The sequence below is a fragment of the Leptopilina boulardi genome, unplaced genomic scaffold (genome assembly GCF_019393585.1).
Source record: "Leptopilina boulardi isolate dan_hultmark-lab unplaced genomic scaffold, ZJU_Lbou_2.1 LbouV2_51, whole genome shotgun sequence".
NCBI lineage: Eukaryota > Metazoa > Arthropoda > Insecta > Hymenoptera > Figitidae > Leptopilina > Leptopilina boulardi.
In genome coordinates this window covers 311,277-327,582 of record NW_026137996.1, presented here as the reverse complement: position 1 = coordinate 327,582, position 16,306 = coordinate 311,277, and the positions used below count along the sequence as shown (strand labels likewise).

The 16,306-nt window shown below is 25.5% G+C and overlaps 1 protein-coding gene across 1 annotated transcript in view; it reads left to right on the top strand.

Moving 5' to 3' along the window:
• The first annotated feature begins 1,290 nt into the window (after positions 1 to 1,290).
• The window catches only part of LOC127289953 (junctional adhesion molecule 2A-like), a 166,913-nt gene continuing 151,897 nt past the window's right edge, over positions 1,291 to 16,306 (top strand). Inside the window, exon 1 of the mRNA XM_051318286.1 lies at positions 1,291 to 2,003. Within this exon, the coding sequence (XP_051174243.1) occupies positions 1,757 to 2,003 (247 nt within the window). The 5' untranslated portion in view covers positions 1,291 to 1,756. The remainder of the gene's footprint in view (positions 2,004 to 16,306) is intronic.

The window sequence follows — 16,306 nt, the reverse complement described above, 5'->3', positions numbered from 1 at the left end:
TAAGAGTTGATCCTCTTTCTGTATTTTCAATCAAAAAATTACAAACATAACCTAAAATTTTTTTTTTTTTTACCTCAAAGAACCCTTTTCTCGTTGAGAATCACATATATCACAATTAGAATCACAATTAGAAAAAAATAAATAAACAATAATTTTACTCTAATCTAGACTTATAGGATTGTAATCAGAACACAGAAAATTAAAAGGCATTAAAATAAGCTGCAACGCTTCTTATTTTAATTCAATTTTGCTTATTTTAATCCATTTTGGTATTAAAATAAGCAAAATTGGATTTAAATAAGAAGCGTTGCAGCTTATTTTAATGCCTTTTAATTTTCTGTGAATTTTTTATTGAATTGTAATTAATTATATTAGAATTCAATCAGCAAAAAATTCTTTTTACGTTCTCTCGTTTTCTAATAAATTTCCCTGCACAAAACATCAGGAAAAACACAACCAAATAGTAACGACCATTTCTAGATAATTCAACTCTAAATGACAAAATACAAAACTAAAAAATCCATTCATAAAAAATTATACCTCTCAACTAAAAAAAAAAAAAAAAAAAACCCCTCTTGAGATGAAATAGAAGTAAATTTTCTATCTTATAAGGAACACTTACTTTTTTACATTAGTCTAAGTGTTCTGTATCTTTTCAAAAAAAAAGAGAGTACAGCTCATTAGATCGGAGCGTTATCAAAGGATGCATCTTGCTTGATTTAAAAGTACGAAATCCTTTTTCTCTAGTGCTTTATTACTTCGAATCGGATTTCCCTTTTTCCATGAAGCTTTTCTCTCTCTCTCTCTCTTTTCCTTCCTTCTACTCTTTCAGAGAAATCAGAATCTATATTAAATTCCGTTCTCATGTTACCAGGAATATCGCTTTGGACTTTATATATATATATATATATAGGGAGAAAAGAGAAGAAAGATGATCCCACGGGGTCGAGGGTCCGCAAGTCGCGTATCATTCCAAATCATCATGAAAAAGAGGGTTTTCTCAACACACAATTCGTATGTACATTTTGTCTGTTTCTGCTTTTTGGCGGTGGCGCGTGATTTTAGATTTTTGGTAGAGAGAGAGAGAGAGAGAAAAAGATCAGGTGTCGCGATTCTGGTAACCCAGAGCGCGCACACACATATATATATATATATAGATATACAAATACATTGGCTTTTCTGCGCTGGCTCAACTCGGCACCCCACCATAGAATTGACAGAGGGGGAAAACCACCCTCTCTCACCTCTTTCTACCTTCAACCTCTAACACCCTCCACCCCCTAGTAAGCACCAGCAGCGCCTCGACTCTCAACCTACAGAGAGCCGGCATCCCCATCTCTCTCTCTCTCTTTCTCTCTCTCATTCTCTCTCTACATCATACTGGGCTTTTGCTGTAACCTCCTTCGCTTCACTCAGTAGCGCCGGGCGTCTCAACGCGGCAACACGTTTTGGAGGGAGATTTTTGACATTTCATTCTCTCCTACAAACAACCCCCGTGTGTATAGGGATCCGCCCACATTCACGAAACTACCCACTTTTTTTTTGGTAACTAAACTTCAACGTGTAAAAAAAAAAAAAAAAAAAAAAAATTCCCCCTCAATTTTATTTAAATATTTTTTACAAAAAAAAAAAATTTTTATTTTTTTTTATTTTTTCCCTTTAATAACAATGTGCAAAAAAAGAATTGGATTAATAGAAAAAAAAATTCAATGAAAATTTTTAAAAGTGGATATTTCAAATAAACGAAAAAAAAAAAATGGAAATTTCGGATTATTATCCAACATTAGACGGAGGTGGTGGTGATAACAACAATGTTAGTGACAGTGATTCTGGTGTTGAAAAAGTTTTTTGTAACTGTGTTTGTTGTGATTATTATGATGATGATGATGTGAAGGAGAAATTAATAAAAAAAAGTGGATTTTCAAGGATGTACTTGGTGACAATTAGTGTACTTATGATCCTGATGAGCCATCCTCAGGGAATGATGGCCCACTCGAGTAAGGGTGAGTTGAAAACTTTTTTTCATCCCCCTTTTTTATAGACATATATATATATATATATATATATATATATATATATATATATATGAAAAAGACATACAATAAATTTTCGCGATGAAATTTAAATTTCATTCAAAATGCTTAAAGGATGTTGACCTTTGACGATGAATGTGAAACTAGCTTTGCTGAAGTGAAATATTTATCTCTTTCGAAACAGAAGGAGAGAGAGAGAGAGAGAGACAGAGAGCAGGCAATTGTAAACCGAGGGCAATTGCAATATGTGTGTTTACTTAGCAGTAATACAAATTGAAACTCAAAATGACATTATTATTATTGCAAAATTAGTTAATTAACAACAGTAATTAGTCAATTTAATTTTCATTAATTTTTGAAATTAATATCCAAAAATTTGTAAACAATTCTTTGGGGTTTTAATTTTTACACGTGTTTTGAAAAAAAAAATTTTTCTTCTATCAACTAAAATTTTAGTTAATAGAAATTAATTACAATTTACGTTAATTTTTTTTAAACAATGTGTACTCTCTAGATTTGAATTAATGAAAAGTGAGCTACTAATTTACATTTACTAATTTTTCTCTCTAAATCTGAATTAGTAAAAATGTTTACTAATTTGAATTAGTGACTCACTTTTTGCTTCTGAATTAGTAAAATTTTACTAATTGTTAGTAAAAGTTACTAATAATTAGTAAAATTTTACTAATTCAGAAGCAAAAATTGAGTCACTAATTCAAATTAGTAAACATTTTTACTTATTCAGATTTAGAGAGTTTGTAAAATATTACTAGTTGATTTAGTAGTTTAAAATTTTTTTACTAAAATTTTAGTAAAAAGTGACTAAAAATTAATGGCAATTCTTACTAATTTCAAATTAGTAGCTCACTTTTTACTGATTCAGATTTAAAGAGTAACTTTAGTAATTTTTTTTTTGTACAAAATTATTTTTGGTAATAAATAAAAATAAACAAAATTATTTAGTTAAATAAATATTTTGTTTTATATACATTTTCCTATCTTGTTTTCTAATTAGATGACTAATAAAAACTTGAATTTTAATTGAGAAAAAGTAAAGGTTTTTTTTTGCTATGACAAAAAAAAAAAAAAAAAAAAAATTGTACAAGATATATAATTTACTGTTTTAGTAGTTAATAAACATGAATTTAGAGTTTAAATTACAGTTTCCGTGAATTTGTTTTATGTAAAGTATATGTACAATAAAGTAGGGAACTTTTAAAATTTTAATTGGGATTGAAAAGAGTTTTGAAGTGTTCTTGTATTGAAGTGTGTGTGTGTTTGTGAATATGAAAATTATAATTAACGATTTTTTTTTAACTATATCTCGTGGAAAATAAATTTCTTTTTCTCTATACATGTATTTAAAAAAAAAGTTCATTGAACAAAACTTTCATTAAATGAGAGAAAATAATTTTTGTTTGTATTTAACAATAACAAAATTATATTTTCTTTTTTTAACAATGAATTTTATTTTTTGATATTATTTTGTTCAATAACGAAGTTTTATATTATTCGTATATGCGGAATATAAATTTCTCCCTCCGTCTATTTTCTCCTTTAATTCATTAACCTACTTTTAATTTAAGTTTATACCATTCTCCATTAATGTAACTCAATTCAATACAATGGATATTAATAATGTAATATTTGCAGTAAATTGAACAGACTGAAAGCTAAATTTGTATCGACAAGTTATAGAAATGAAAACAATTCTCAATATATAGGATTCAGTTGAGAGAGAATGTTAAATTATATATATATATATACGAAAATTTCAAAATAGCACAAATAAACGTATTTGTTTATTAATTTAATATTTAAATGAGCTTAATTTTGTTAAATATTCGCGGAAATATTGACGGAAATACTTATAATTGCTCTAATGAACAAACGCGCTTTGTATGCGTAACAATTAAATTGTTTTCTCAATAAAGAACGCTTTTTCTATAAACATACATATACAGACACATAAAACAGTATTATAAATGCGGTTCTTTGAAAATATTTGTTTGTATATTTCGTTTTCCAAATTGACAAAAAAAAACTCTACCTGTCGCTATAACAAATAAAAAAAAAAAAAAATAACCCCTTCGCGAATTATTTCCTATAACAAAAGCGAAAATAATTGCATTTCTAATTTTAATGTAAACACAAAATCCAAAGTATAAAACATTAGACCTCGCGAAATACCAACCTTTTAATTTCTTGTATAAGTTTCACGAATTATATTTTCTGCCTAGAGAAAAAAAAATACATTTTATTTTTAAAAACCATTAAATTATATATTTATATAAATATAACATAATATAAAGTCCTCAACTTTCGTACTAATGATTTCAAGTTTTCTTTTATTGTTCTTCGTGAAATTTAAATCTCAGTAACAAGAAATTCAAATTATAACTGAACCTTGAATTCTACTTAGCTCCAATTATTTTCCTATTAAAATAGCAATTATATTTCCGACAAAAGGTATATATTCTTTATATTCATCTCAATTATTTTGTTTAAAAAAAAAACACTAAAATCGGATCTTCACAAATCGTTAAAAAAGAATATAAAAAAAATAAAATTCTGACTACTACAAACAATAATAATCATCATTGTTATTATAAAAATGTATCATTGATTATCTACTTGACAGTAATGTTTCCATTTGTAATTATACCAATAACTGTAATTCTAATAATGATTATAAGTTTTAATTATTGTAAGTATTAATGATTATAAATAATAATGACTAAGTATTAATAACTTTATATTAATTATTGTAAGTATTAATAATTTTAAGTAGTAATGATTGTAAGTAGTAATGATTGTAAGTAATAATGATTGTAAGTAATGATGATTGTAAGTAATAATGATTGTAAATAGCAATGGTTGTAAGTAATAATGACTCTAAGTAATAATAACTAAATATATATAACTATAAGTATGAATAATTGTAAGTATTAATGATTGAAAGTAATAATAGTTGTAAGTATTAATGATAGCAAGTATCAATAGCTGTAAGTATTTATTAATGTAACGAGCAATGCTTGTAAACAGTAATAATTGTAAGTATTACTGATTGTAAGTAATAATGACTAAGTAATAATAACTAAATATCTATAACTATAAGTATGAATGATTGTAAGTATTAATGATTGAAAGTAATAATAGTTGTAAGTATTAATGATAGCAAGTATCAATAGCTGTAAGTATTTATTAATGTAACGAGCAATGCTTGTAAACAGTTATAATTGTAAGTATTACTGATTGTGAGTAATGATGATTGTAAGTAATAATGATTGTAAATAGAAATGGTTGTAAGTAATAATGACTCTAAGTAATAATAACTAAATATCTATAACTATAAGTATGAATGATTGTAAGTATTAATGATTTAAAGTAATAATAGTTGTAAGTATTAATGACAGCAAGTATCAATAGCTGTAAGTATTTATTAATGTAACGAGCAATGCTTGTAAACAGTAATAATTGTAAGTATTACTGATTGTAAGTAATAATGATTGTAAATAGTAATAACAATTGTAAATATTAATGATTGTATCAATGATTGTAAGTAATAATGACTGTAAGTAATAATAACTAAATATCAATTACTGTAAGTATGAATGATTGTAAGTATCAATAACTGTAAGTATTAATTACTGTAACTACCAATGCTTGTAATACTTACAATTATTACTGATTGTAAGTAATAATGATTGTAAGTATTAATTTTTGCAATTTCTGCAAGCAAAAAAAAACCTTTACCTATAGAACAGCTATATGTTTTACTAAAACAGCGAAAGTTTTCGCTAATCTAGAGAAATAAATCGCTATTCCAGAAAAACTTATCGCTGTTCCAGGTAAAGATTTTTTTTGCGTGTGATGATTGTTATTACCACTATTGCTTTATGAAGAATTTCACCCAAATATTACTCAAATTCGAATAGAATTGTATTTTTAAAAAAGTATAAATGTAAATCTATTCATCATATCTTGTTTGAAATAGTTTTTTTTTTTTTTATTTTAAAATTTAAACGTTCGCAAAATTTCAACTTCATTACAAAGCTTTCATTGGCAGTTAAGAATGATTGCTCTGTTTTCAACAAGCGCATCTACTATCAATCAACTTCTCTCTCAATCTTTTCAAGCCATAAGTTCCGGAAAGTTTTGCATATACTTTTCAAAGTTTATATATATATATATATATATATATATATATATATATATACTACATTATACACAAATACAATTGGAAAACGATCCAAAGCATTTTAAAGACAAGTAAAAATATTGTTTCAAGAACAAATATTAAAGTATAATTTTTCCAAAATATATTCATGTTTTCAATTAAAAGACGATTTTCTATTTTTTTTTTTTTTGACAAAACTATGCAGTCAATATATGTATGTTTATTGGGATGAAATATTTTAATTAGAATATAACTCGAGCTATTTTTAATTATAGGAAAATCGAATATCAATTTTATCAAGTCAAAATGAATATATTGCATTGTTGATGTGCGCGGAAAGTTTGAAACCTAAATTCAGAATGAAGCCTAAAAAAATAAAAAAAATAAAAAAAAAATTGGTGTGTGCTATAGTATATGGTCGACTTTAAATTAATTGAAAGTCGCCTGTCGCGCGTTGCGAATGTGGTGCAGTTACAAGTGTGCTATATACTAGCGTTGCTTTAAAGGTAGTGAAGTGCCGAGTGACATTTTGATTCGTGTTTAATTAAACACCGATTGCAAGTTTTCCAACTCACCCTCTCCCTTACCATGTCTACACGATTTGAAAATGTCGTTCGCAAATCGAAACGGAATTTGTCTCGATATATACTTCTATTTTTTTTTTTCATCACATTTTTCCATTTTTCATTGTCATATAATTTCTATTTTTATTTCAATAATAGTAAAATTTTTATCTAGCCAATAAAATTTATGCACAGTGTAATTTTAACTATTCGGCAAAATAACAAAAATTTTTTAAATAAATAAAATATAATAAATAATAGAAATAAATAAATATTAATAAAATAATAAATAAAGGAAAAAAAAATGAATAAAAATTACGAGATAGAAATAAATGGATAAATTAACTATAAAAAGAAATAACAGAATATTTGAGATAAAATTTTTTAAAAAAATTTCTCCGGGACAAATGCCTTGCAATTTGAATTGAAAAATTGAATTGAGTTCATCATTGGTGCTCAAGATGTATCAAAGTTATGCGTACAATTTGACATTTTCATTCAAATAGTTTTATATATAGATATATGAGGGGTGAAATTCACAAGTCCTGAAAATTCAGGTTCCATTCAATGAATACAAAAAGACGTGATAAAAATCACTGTTGGATACGTGGTGGCATAATTCATGAATACAGTCTGTGTGTGTGTGTGTGAGAGAGTAACTATTCTTTTGAGGTCAGCCCGTAAGCAGCTGTACCCTTCAACTTTTATTCAAAAAACTGATTCTTCATTTATATATACATAATATATATATATATAAAAGATCTGCCAGTTATATTAAAAATTTTGTAAAAAAAAAAATTGAGATAAAAATAAAAGCAATAATACCACATATTGTCACAGAAAAATGTATAAATCTTTTACATGAAACTAGTTTTTTCTTTTTAAATCTGATATGAATTTTGAATTATATATTCTCATTTAAAAAAAAATAAATAAATTTAAAAAAAAAACAAAATGACCAAAAATGGTATTTAATTAAATTAAATAATTAATTAAAAAATGGAAATTTTAATTAAATTATTGTATTAAAAATAATAATAAGTGGAAAGCGGCAATAGTATTCGAAAAAAATGAAAACAAAACTAAATAAAAAAAAAAATGAGAAACAAAAGAGATTTTGAAAAAAGGGTTTAATGATCGCGAAATTAAACTTTCTCATCGAAATACGATCGTTTTGCAACATTTTCTTGCGATCACGCAGAGAGCTCGTTAGAGCTTATACGAGTCTCGTTATTGCTTTTGGGATAGTTAGTTGATTGCATCCAAGCTAATGGGTTCCCGTTCGTTGAAAAAAAGTGGGCATACAGGGAAATAACCATCGAAACTCACCCAAAACTCGGGGTAAAAAAAAAAATCGTCCATCCCTATCGATTTAAAGCTTACAACTTTTCAAACCCAAATAAATATACAAACTCGGAACTATTTTTTTCCCTCACGATAATGGATACCACAATTCGATACTGTTTTTTTTAGTTAAAAAAAAAATCTAATAAAATATACAGAAAAAACTACAAAAATATTTGTAATACTTTTTTTTGAATAATAGTGAAATAAATTTTATTATTTAATAAAATTTTTTTTAAATCTAATATTGTAAATATAAGAAAAATATATATATATATATGGTGTAAATTTCGTCGAAGAGTGGATATATGGTTAACCTATTCATCACCCACAGGCAAAATTACACACACCGTCCCTGCAATCTGATCCTTCGTTAAGGACACTCGAACTTAATATCTGTTATGTTGGGTAATAACGTTCGATCGATACACCTCGAAGGGTATCTCTTCGTATAAATCAAGTACACATAGGAGTCCACTAAGGACAAGATCCGTAAATTAAAGCCCTAAGAAATTATTAATTAAAAAAGTTAATAACATTTTGTTATTAAAAAGAATTTATCACAATAGAAACAAAAATTCACTTTACTCACCGATAAACTCCTCGAAGCTTGTTCTCTCGCCTTTTTATTTTCGCAGTCTACCTATAAATTAAAAAAAAAAAAAAAGAAATTTTTGATTTAGTATCTTAATATTAATTACATTCATTATATTCAATATTATTTATATTCATTACTAATTAGATTAATTATTTATTATATAAATTACCAATTATGTACTAATTATATTTGATACTAAATTCAATATTACATTAGGTATATTAAATATCTTTCCATTGTTTGGAACTATCGTCGATAACAATTAAATCACTATCGCTTTCAAAAGGACTATATATATATGAAAACGAAACTTAAGATCGAATAATCATTTGATTGAATGAAGAAAAAAAAATACTTTATTTATGCAACCGAATTATTTGATTAAATCGAAAAACATTTCATTGTTCAATGATTTTCGTAAGAAAAAATAAAATAATTAAAATACTAAGATATAAATTCAATTAAACGACAATTGAAGGAATTACAGCTACAAACATTACATTCGAAATCTAAATGAAAGAAAAAACTGTTGAGATAAAAAAATAAATAAAATGGAAAAAAAACAATACTTTTTTTTAAAAAACTCATCAATGAACAATTAAGTTTTGTGCGGAAAAAGGCAATATTTTCAAAGAGAGAGAGAGAGAGAGAGAGAGAGAGAGGTACTATTCTCTCTCTCTCTATCTTTCTGTATAGGAATTAAAGTTTTAAGTATAAAGCAAAGTACGCTCTTTTGTTTTCAACAATCAAGAGTCAAGTAATTTCTTTCTTTTTAGTGAATACACATCAGACAAAGAATGAAGGAAAATATTCTCATTCTTCCAAGGGAAAGAAAGAAAACTTCCAACCTCTTCAATTTATGGGATACATTTCTACTATACATACGTCAAGTTCTCTTCAATCTTTTGGTTCATATATATATATTCATTCAACGACAGTGCAGGAATGCATCACTTGAGCAGTTTTCCCATTCTTTTGAATTGTTTTTCTCCGCTCTTCGTCTTTCGTTTATATTGTTCTTTCGTTTATATTGAAAGTTATTTTTCAGTCATTTTCTCATAACACACATATGAATATATATATATATACACATTTTGAATATATTTGCATCGATCTTTTCAAACCGTTCACTCATCACGAATATACGAGCCGGATATATTTTTTTTTTTTAAAGTCGATTTTCATTTTATTATACACTGCGTAAAAAAAAGGGCGAGTTGATATTTAACTTCCAATGAACTTTTATATAAAATGTCCCTATTATTTTAGAATTCAAGCAAATTTCATAAGAAAATTCAAAAATCAAATTTTACTCATTTGAAAGAATTAACAAAAAATTTGGTACCATCTTTTTTTTTACTATTTTAAACTTAATAGAAAATTGTAAAAATTCTCTCAATGTGAGAATATTTTGAGGTCCACAGGATATAATGGAATTAAATTCTCTATTCAAAATTTTTTTAATAAAGAATAAATTTATCAAATAATAAATAGTCCAAGTAATAGACATTCCAAAATAATTCCAAATAATTCCAAACAATACATATTTCAAATAATAAGTATTCCAAAAAATAAATATTTAAAGTAAGAAATATTCCAAAAAATAAATATTCAAAGTAAAAAATATTCCAAATAATATATATTCTATTTAAGAAATATTCCAAATAATTCCAAGCAATAAATATTACAAATAATAAACATTTAATGTAAGAAATATTCCAAAAAATAAATAATCCAAATAATTCCAAACAATAAATATTACAAATAATAAGTATTCCAAAAAAAAAATATTTAAAGGAAGAAATATTTAAAGTAAGAAATATTCCAAATAGTACATATTCCAAGTAATAAATATTCCAAATAATTCCAAGCAATAAGTATTCCAAAAAATAAATATTTAAAGTAAGAAATATTCCAAATAATACATATTTTAAGTAATAAATATTCCAAGTAATAAATAATCCAAATAATAAATATTCCAAGTAATAAATAATCCAAATAATAAATATTCCAAGTAATAAATAATCCAAATAATAAATATTCCAAATAATTCCAAGCCAAACAATAAATATTACAAAAAATAAGTATTCCACAAAATAAATATTTAAAGTAAGAAATATTCCAAATAATACATATTCCAAGTAAGAAATATTCCAAATAATGCCAAACAATAAATATTACAAGTAAAAAGTATTACAAAAAAAAATATTTAATGTAACAAATATTCCAAATAATACATATTCTAAGTAATAAATATTCCAAATAATTCCAAGCAATAAATGTTTCAAATAATAAAGATTTAATGTAAAAAATATTCCAAGTAATAAATATTCCAAATAATTCCAAATAATAAATATTTCAAATAATAAGTATTCCAAAAAATAAATATTTAAAGTAAGAAATATTCCAAAAAATAAATATTCAAAGTAAGAAATATTCCAAATAATATATATTCTATTTAAGAAATATTCCAAATAATTCCAATCAATAAATATTTTAAATAATAAATATTTAATGTAAAAAATATTCCAAGTTATAAATAATTCAAGTAATGAATATTCGAAATAATAAATATTCCAAGCAATAATTATTCTAAATAATGAATATTCCAAATAGTAAATACTCGAAATAATAAATATTCTACACTGAAAAAAAAATTTATTTGTTTAATTTGCAAAAAAAAAAAAAAAAAATAAACAAAAACTCAAAATTAAAAAAAAAGTTTAAATCCTATACATCAGTGTTAACATAATGTGATAAATAAATTTAAAAAGAAACGAGACATTTTTCTCTCACACAGAGGAGAAGGAATGAAAAAGATATTTTTATATTTCAAAGAATAATTCTTTTTTGAAGCGTATATATGGAGTTTATCACTGTGCGGGCACTATATATTTTATGAGTAGAAAAGGAAGTGAGGTTTAGGATGCTGACGAGGTCCCTTTCTTCTTGGCCAATCGCCGGAACCCACAATCGGACAGATGGGCCGATGACTTTATTATCCACCCGAGACTTTCGAGACCGTTCTCCCTATTATCGCGTTACGGCCCTCGCAATATAATGGCGCGCGCGCCGAGAGAATTATCCACTAGCTCTCTCTCTTTATATATATATATGTATAGGCGATAAAATAGGCGCCTTGCATTGAATACGAATTTCACTTTGCCCACTACTGTGTGACCATTGGTTACAATTCTGAGAGTGTGAGAGAGTAAAATAATTGACATCCGCCTTTATATAGTGTCAAAGCAAGTGACCCGCTCAAGTGCGTCCTGATGTTCCTCTTTCTCTCTATAGATATATATAAATGTCAATACAAAATCCTTCAGAGAATATTGTTCCGTTTAACGGAATTCAAAACATTTTCTCAGAAATTCTCAATTTTCAATAGGATCCTTAATTATAGTGATGATTTAACATTTCTGATTTAATCTCAATAAATCTCAATTTATTAAGAGTTATTATTATTCATAATTATTATTTATTGATTTATTATTATTTATATTTACTATTATTATATTTTTTTATTTATTAATTTTTATTAAAAAATAATTTTTTTTTTTTATAATAAAATCTTTAACGTCCGAGTAGAATATATTTGAATCGTTGGAGGAAATATTAAAATCCATTTGTCCGAATGTTATTTGTTTTTTTTTTATTTAACCATATCTAATTTTTAATTTATTACTATTTATAATAATATTTTTATTGTTTTTATATTTTTATTTATAATAATTATCATTTACTGTTTTATTATTATTTATGTTTATTAATCCTTAATTTATTAATTTTTATTAAATTTAACGTTCCACGAGGGACCTTAAAGGAAAAAAATTTTTCAGTTATGTTTAGTGATAGTTTTATTTTGATTAAACGTTCATTTTTAATTAAGTAAAACAAAAATTAGTTTCTATTGTATATTTTCGATGTAATGTAAACATTAGTAATTTATATTAAGAGTTGATGCTCTTTCTTTATTTTCAATCCTAAAATCACAGACATAACCTAAAATTTTTTTACGAAAAGGGACTCTAAGGTCCCTTTTTCTCTTAGAGTGTCAAAAATAATAATTTATTTTCATTTATTATAATTATCATTTATTGTTTTATTATTTATCATATTTTTATATTTATAATTACAAAATTTATAATAGTTATTACTAATAATAATTATTAGAATTTATAAATCTGTTATTTTTTTATTTTTATAAAAACTAATTTCTTATTAAAATTTTACTAAATGTTTTTCTTTTTTTTAGTAAAAATAATTGTTTACTACTCTTAGCCAGAAATAGAGAAACTTTTCTTTGTAAAATTCAATGAATTTTTAATATTAAAAATAAATTTTTGTAAATATTTTGGTTTATAAGCTTCTAGATTTTCTTTAATTTTAGTACTTTTTTCCATTTTCTTTTTACCAGAAAAAAAATTGATGTTAAAAAAACGAAATTAATAATAGAAATAATAAATGCATAGATAATGATGAGACAAAGGATTGAAAATGAATTGTTCATTAGGTTTTTTTTTTTTATTTTCTTTTGTGGTTAAGTTGATGCACGTGTAGTTCATTTGAAAATCACTCATTGAAGCCTTCATTACTCTTTTGCTTTTTCCATTACGCCTCCATTTCTGCTTTACTCTCGTATATCCCTTGCATAATTTCGTTTTCCTCGTGGCACCTTTCTTTCTTTTCGTTTTTACCTTTTCTCTCTATTTTTCCCTCTCTCTCTCTCTCTCTCTGGTTTACTTTATCTCTTTTTCTCTATCATTTCTTTTTTTTCGTTTTTCTCGTCCTTTTTCGCGCCCCATCATTGGTTTTGCTTCCGGGCCATTTCGTAACAGATCCATTAGTACCTATTTCATTTTGATCCCATCCTATTTTAACCCCATCAAACTTTGACCCTCATTCCATTTTATTCTAGACGCAATTTTATCCTTGACGCATTTATCCACCCTCTCACTCTATTTCATTTTGACCTGATTATTTTAGTTTCGTTCATCACAATTTTAACCACTATAGAATTCAACTTGCCTATATATACATATTCTTTTTATTGTTGTACTATTTTTTTCTACCATTCACATTCCGGTACATTTTTAAGTTTGCTGAATATTTTTTTTTTTTTGCAATTTAATTACATTCCTTCACTGAATCTTATCCCAGGTGAAAAAATTAACGTTACTAACATTACTAATGTTACTAAAGTTAGTACCTATAAAAAAATTAAAAGTATCTAAAATATATTTTCACAGAAACTTTGACACTACTTTCCCATTATCACTTTCACTTCCACTTAAACTTTTTTTAATTTTCATTCCCATTTCCACTTATACTTTTTCTAATTCTCATTCGCACTTCCATTCTCACTTCTACTCTTTTTAATTCTCATTCCCACTTCACTTCCACTTTTTCTAATTTTCATTCCCATTCCTATTTCCACTTTCAGTTTTATATATTCATTGCGACTACCACTTTTTCTAATTCTCATTCCCGCTTTCACTTCCACTTCCACTTGTTCGAGTTTTCATTCCCATTTTCACTTCCACTTTTTCTAATTTTCATTTCCATTTCCACTTCCACTTTTTTATATTCATTGCCACTTCCACTTTTTCTAATTCTCATTCCCACTTTCACTTTCACTTCCACTTGTTCCAATTTTAATTCCCATTTTCACTTCCACTTTCTAAAGTGAAAATGGGAATGAAAATTAGAAAAAGTGAAAGTGGAAATGAGGATTAGAAAGAGTGGAAATGGGAATGGAAGTGCGAATGAGAATTAGAAAAAGTTGAAGTGGTAATGTAAATAAAAAAAGTGGAAGTGAAAATGGGCATGAAAATTATATAAAGTGGAAGTGAAAATGGGAATGATAATTAGAAAAAGTGAAAGTGGAAATGGTAATGAAAATAAAAAAGTGGAAGTGATAATAGAAATGATAATTATAAAAAGTGCGGGTAAGAACATTAAATACTTCCTGGTGGTCGATTTTCGACAAGTTTCTTCAAAAATACAATTTAGAAACAATTTCTTAATTTTTTTATAGGTACTAACGTTAGTAACATTAGTAACGTTAGTAATATTAGTAACGTTAGTAATGTTAATTTTTCTACCTGATGGGGTATTTAGGAAGAATTTGAAAAATTTCAAAAATATTTGCTATAAAGGAAAATCACATATACGTATGTTTTTTCCATTGTAAATTAAATTTTCTATTTAAATTAATTTCTTTGTTTTTATAGAAAATTTTTTGTTTTTAATTATTTATTTTCAATAATTTACTGTTTTAATTTTATTTTCAATTAAATATTCTCTTGTCATGTGTAATTAATAATTAATTAATTTAAATAATAATGATAATTTTAATTACCCAATTTTAATTATGTTCAAAAGTTTATTTGCTTTCATTTTATTTCAAAAATTGTGAAAGTAATTAAATTTTACTAAATGTGAAGAAATAGTAAACTCGTATATTTATTTTGTGAATTAAAAAAAAAAAATGATTTTGAAGAGAATGCAATTACATTTATATATATATATATAAAACTGGTATAGGGCTGGAGGCGAAATTTAAATTAATTCGTTACTGTCATGGTATGTTCTGTGGAGGATTTATTTTTTTTTCGGGATTTTAATTTTTGTAATCGAAAAAGAGTTAATGAAACATAGTTACTCTCTGATAATAATAGTATTGGAGTGAGAGAAAGACTTGTATATATATATATATATATATATATATATATATATATATATATATATATATATATAGTGAGCGTACTAAACGAGAACAGTTGATTCGACCATCTCCCCTTTCCCTCCCCTTCGACCTGAAACTCGTGCCAAGTACTGACCCTTGATAATCCATGAAATATTTCATCCCTTGCGGCTGAAATTATTGGCGTGTATCGATGTCCGAGGTTCAGGTCGACCACACTTGATTCACTCGTTCTATTTACAAGGAAACAGAAAGAGCAACCATTTTCTGTGAACTTCCGCTCGATTTGATCGATTCTTTTTGTAAACATAAATTTTAAAACACCTATTGAATACTCTCTCGTGAGCTTTTACATATTTTTTCACCAAAAAAAAAAAAAAAAAAAAAAAAATCCTAATACAAATTCTGTAATATTTTTAAAAATCTTTAAAATTTTATATTTTTTTTTTTTTTTAAATAATTTTAAAGTCAATAACACATTTATATGAAAAAATTGGACAATTTTTCATTTCAAATATGACTATCTGAGAATTTGAAAGTTATTACTTCGACAGAAAATTTGAAATGTGCGAACACGTACCACAGTGATGTGAAAATTCGTTTTCATAAAAATGCCACTACCAAAAGGTGCAAACGAGCCGAGCTAGAAGCAACCATAACTTCATTTGTTGCAATAGCCTTATTCCCCCCCCCCCTTTCCATATTATCATTATACTCTCGGTATATAGCGTAACGTTTCGCACAATATATAGTCGAAAGTTTTTACTCTTTTCAAATAAAAATATGAAGAAAAAAAAATACTCTTCTTACACATTGTGTTTATATATTTACAAAATTTATGTTATTATCTAAATTAAAAAAACAATAATTATAAATAAA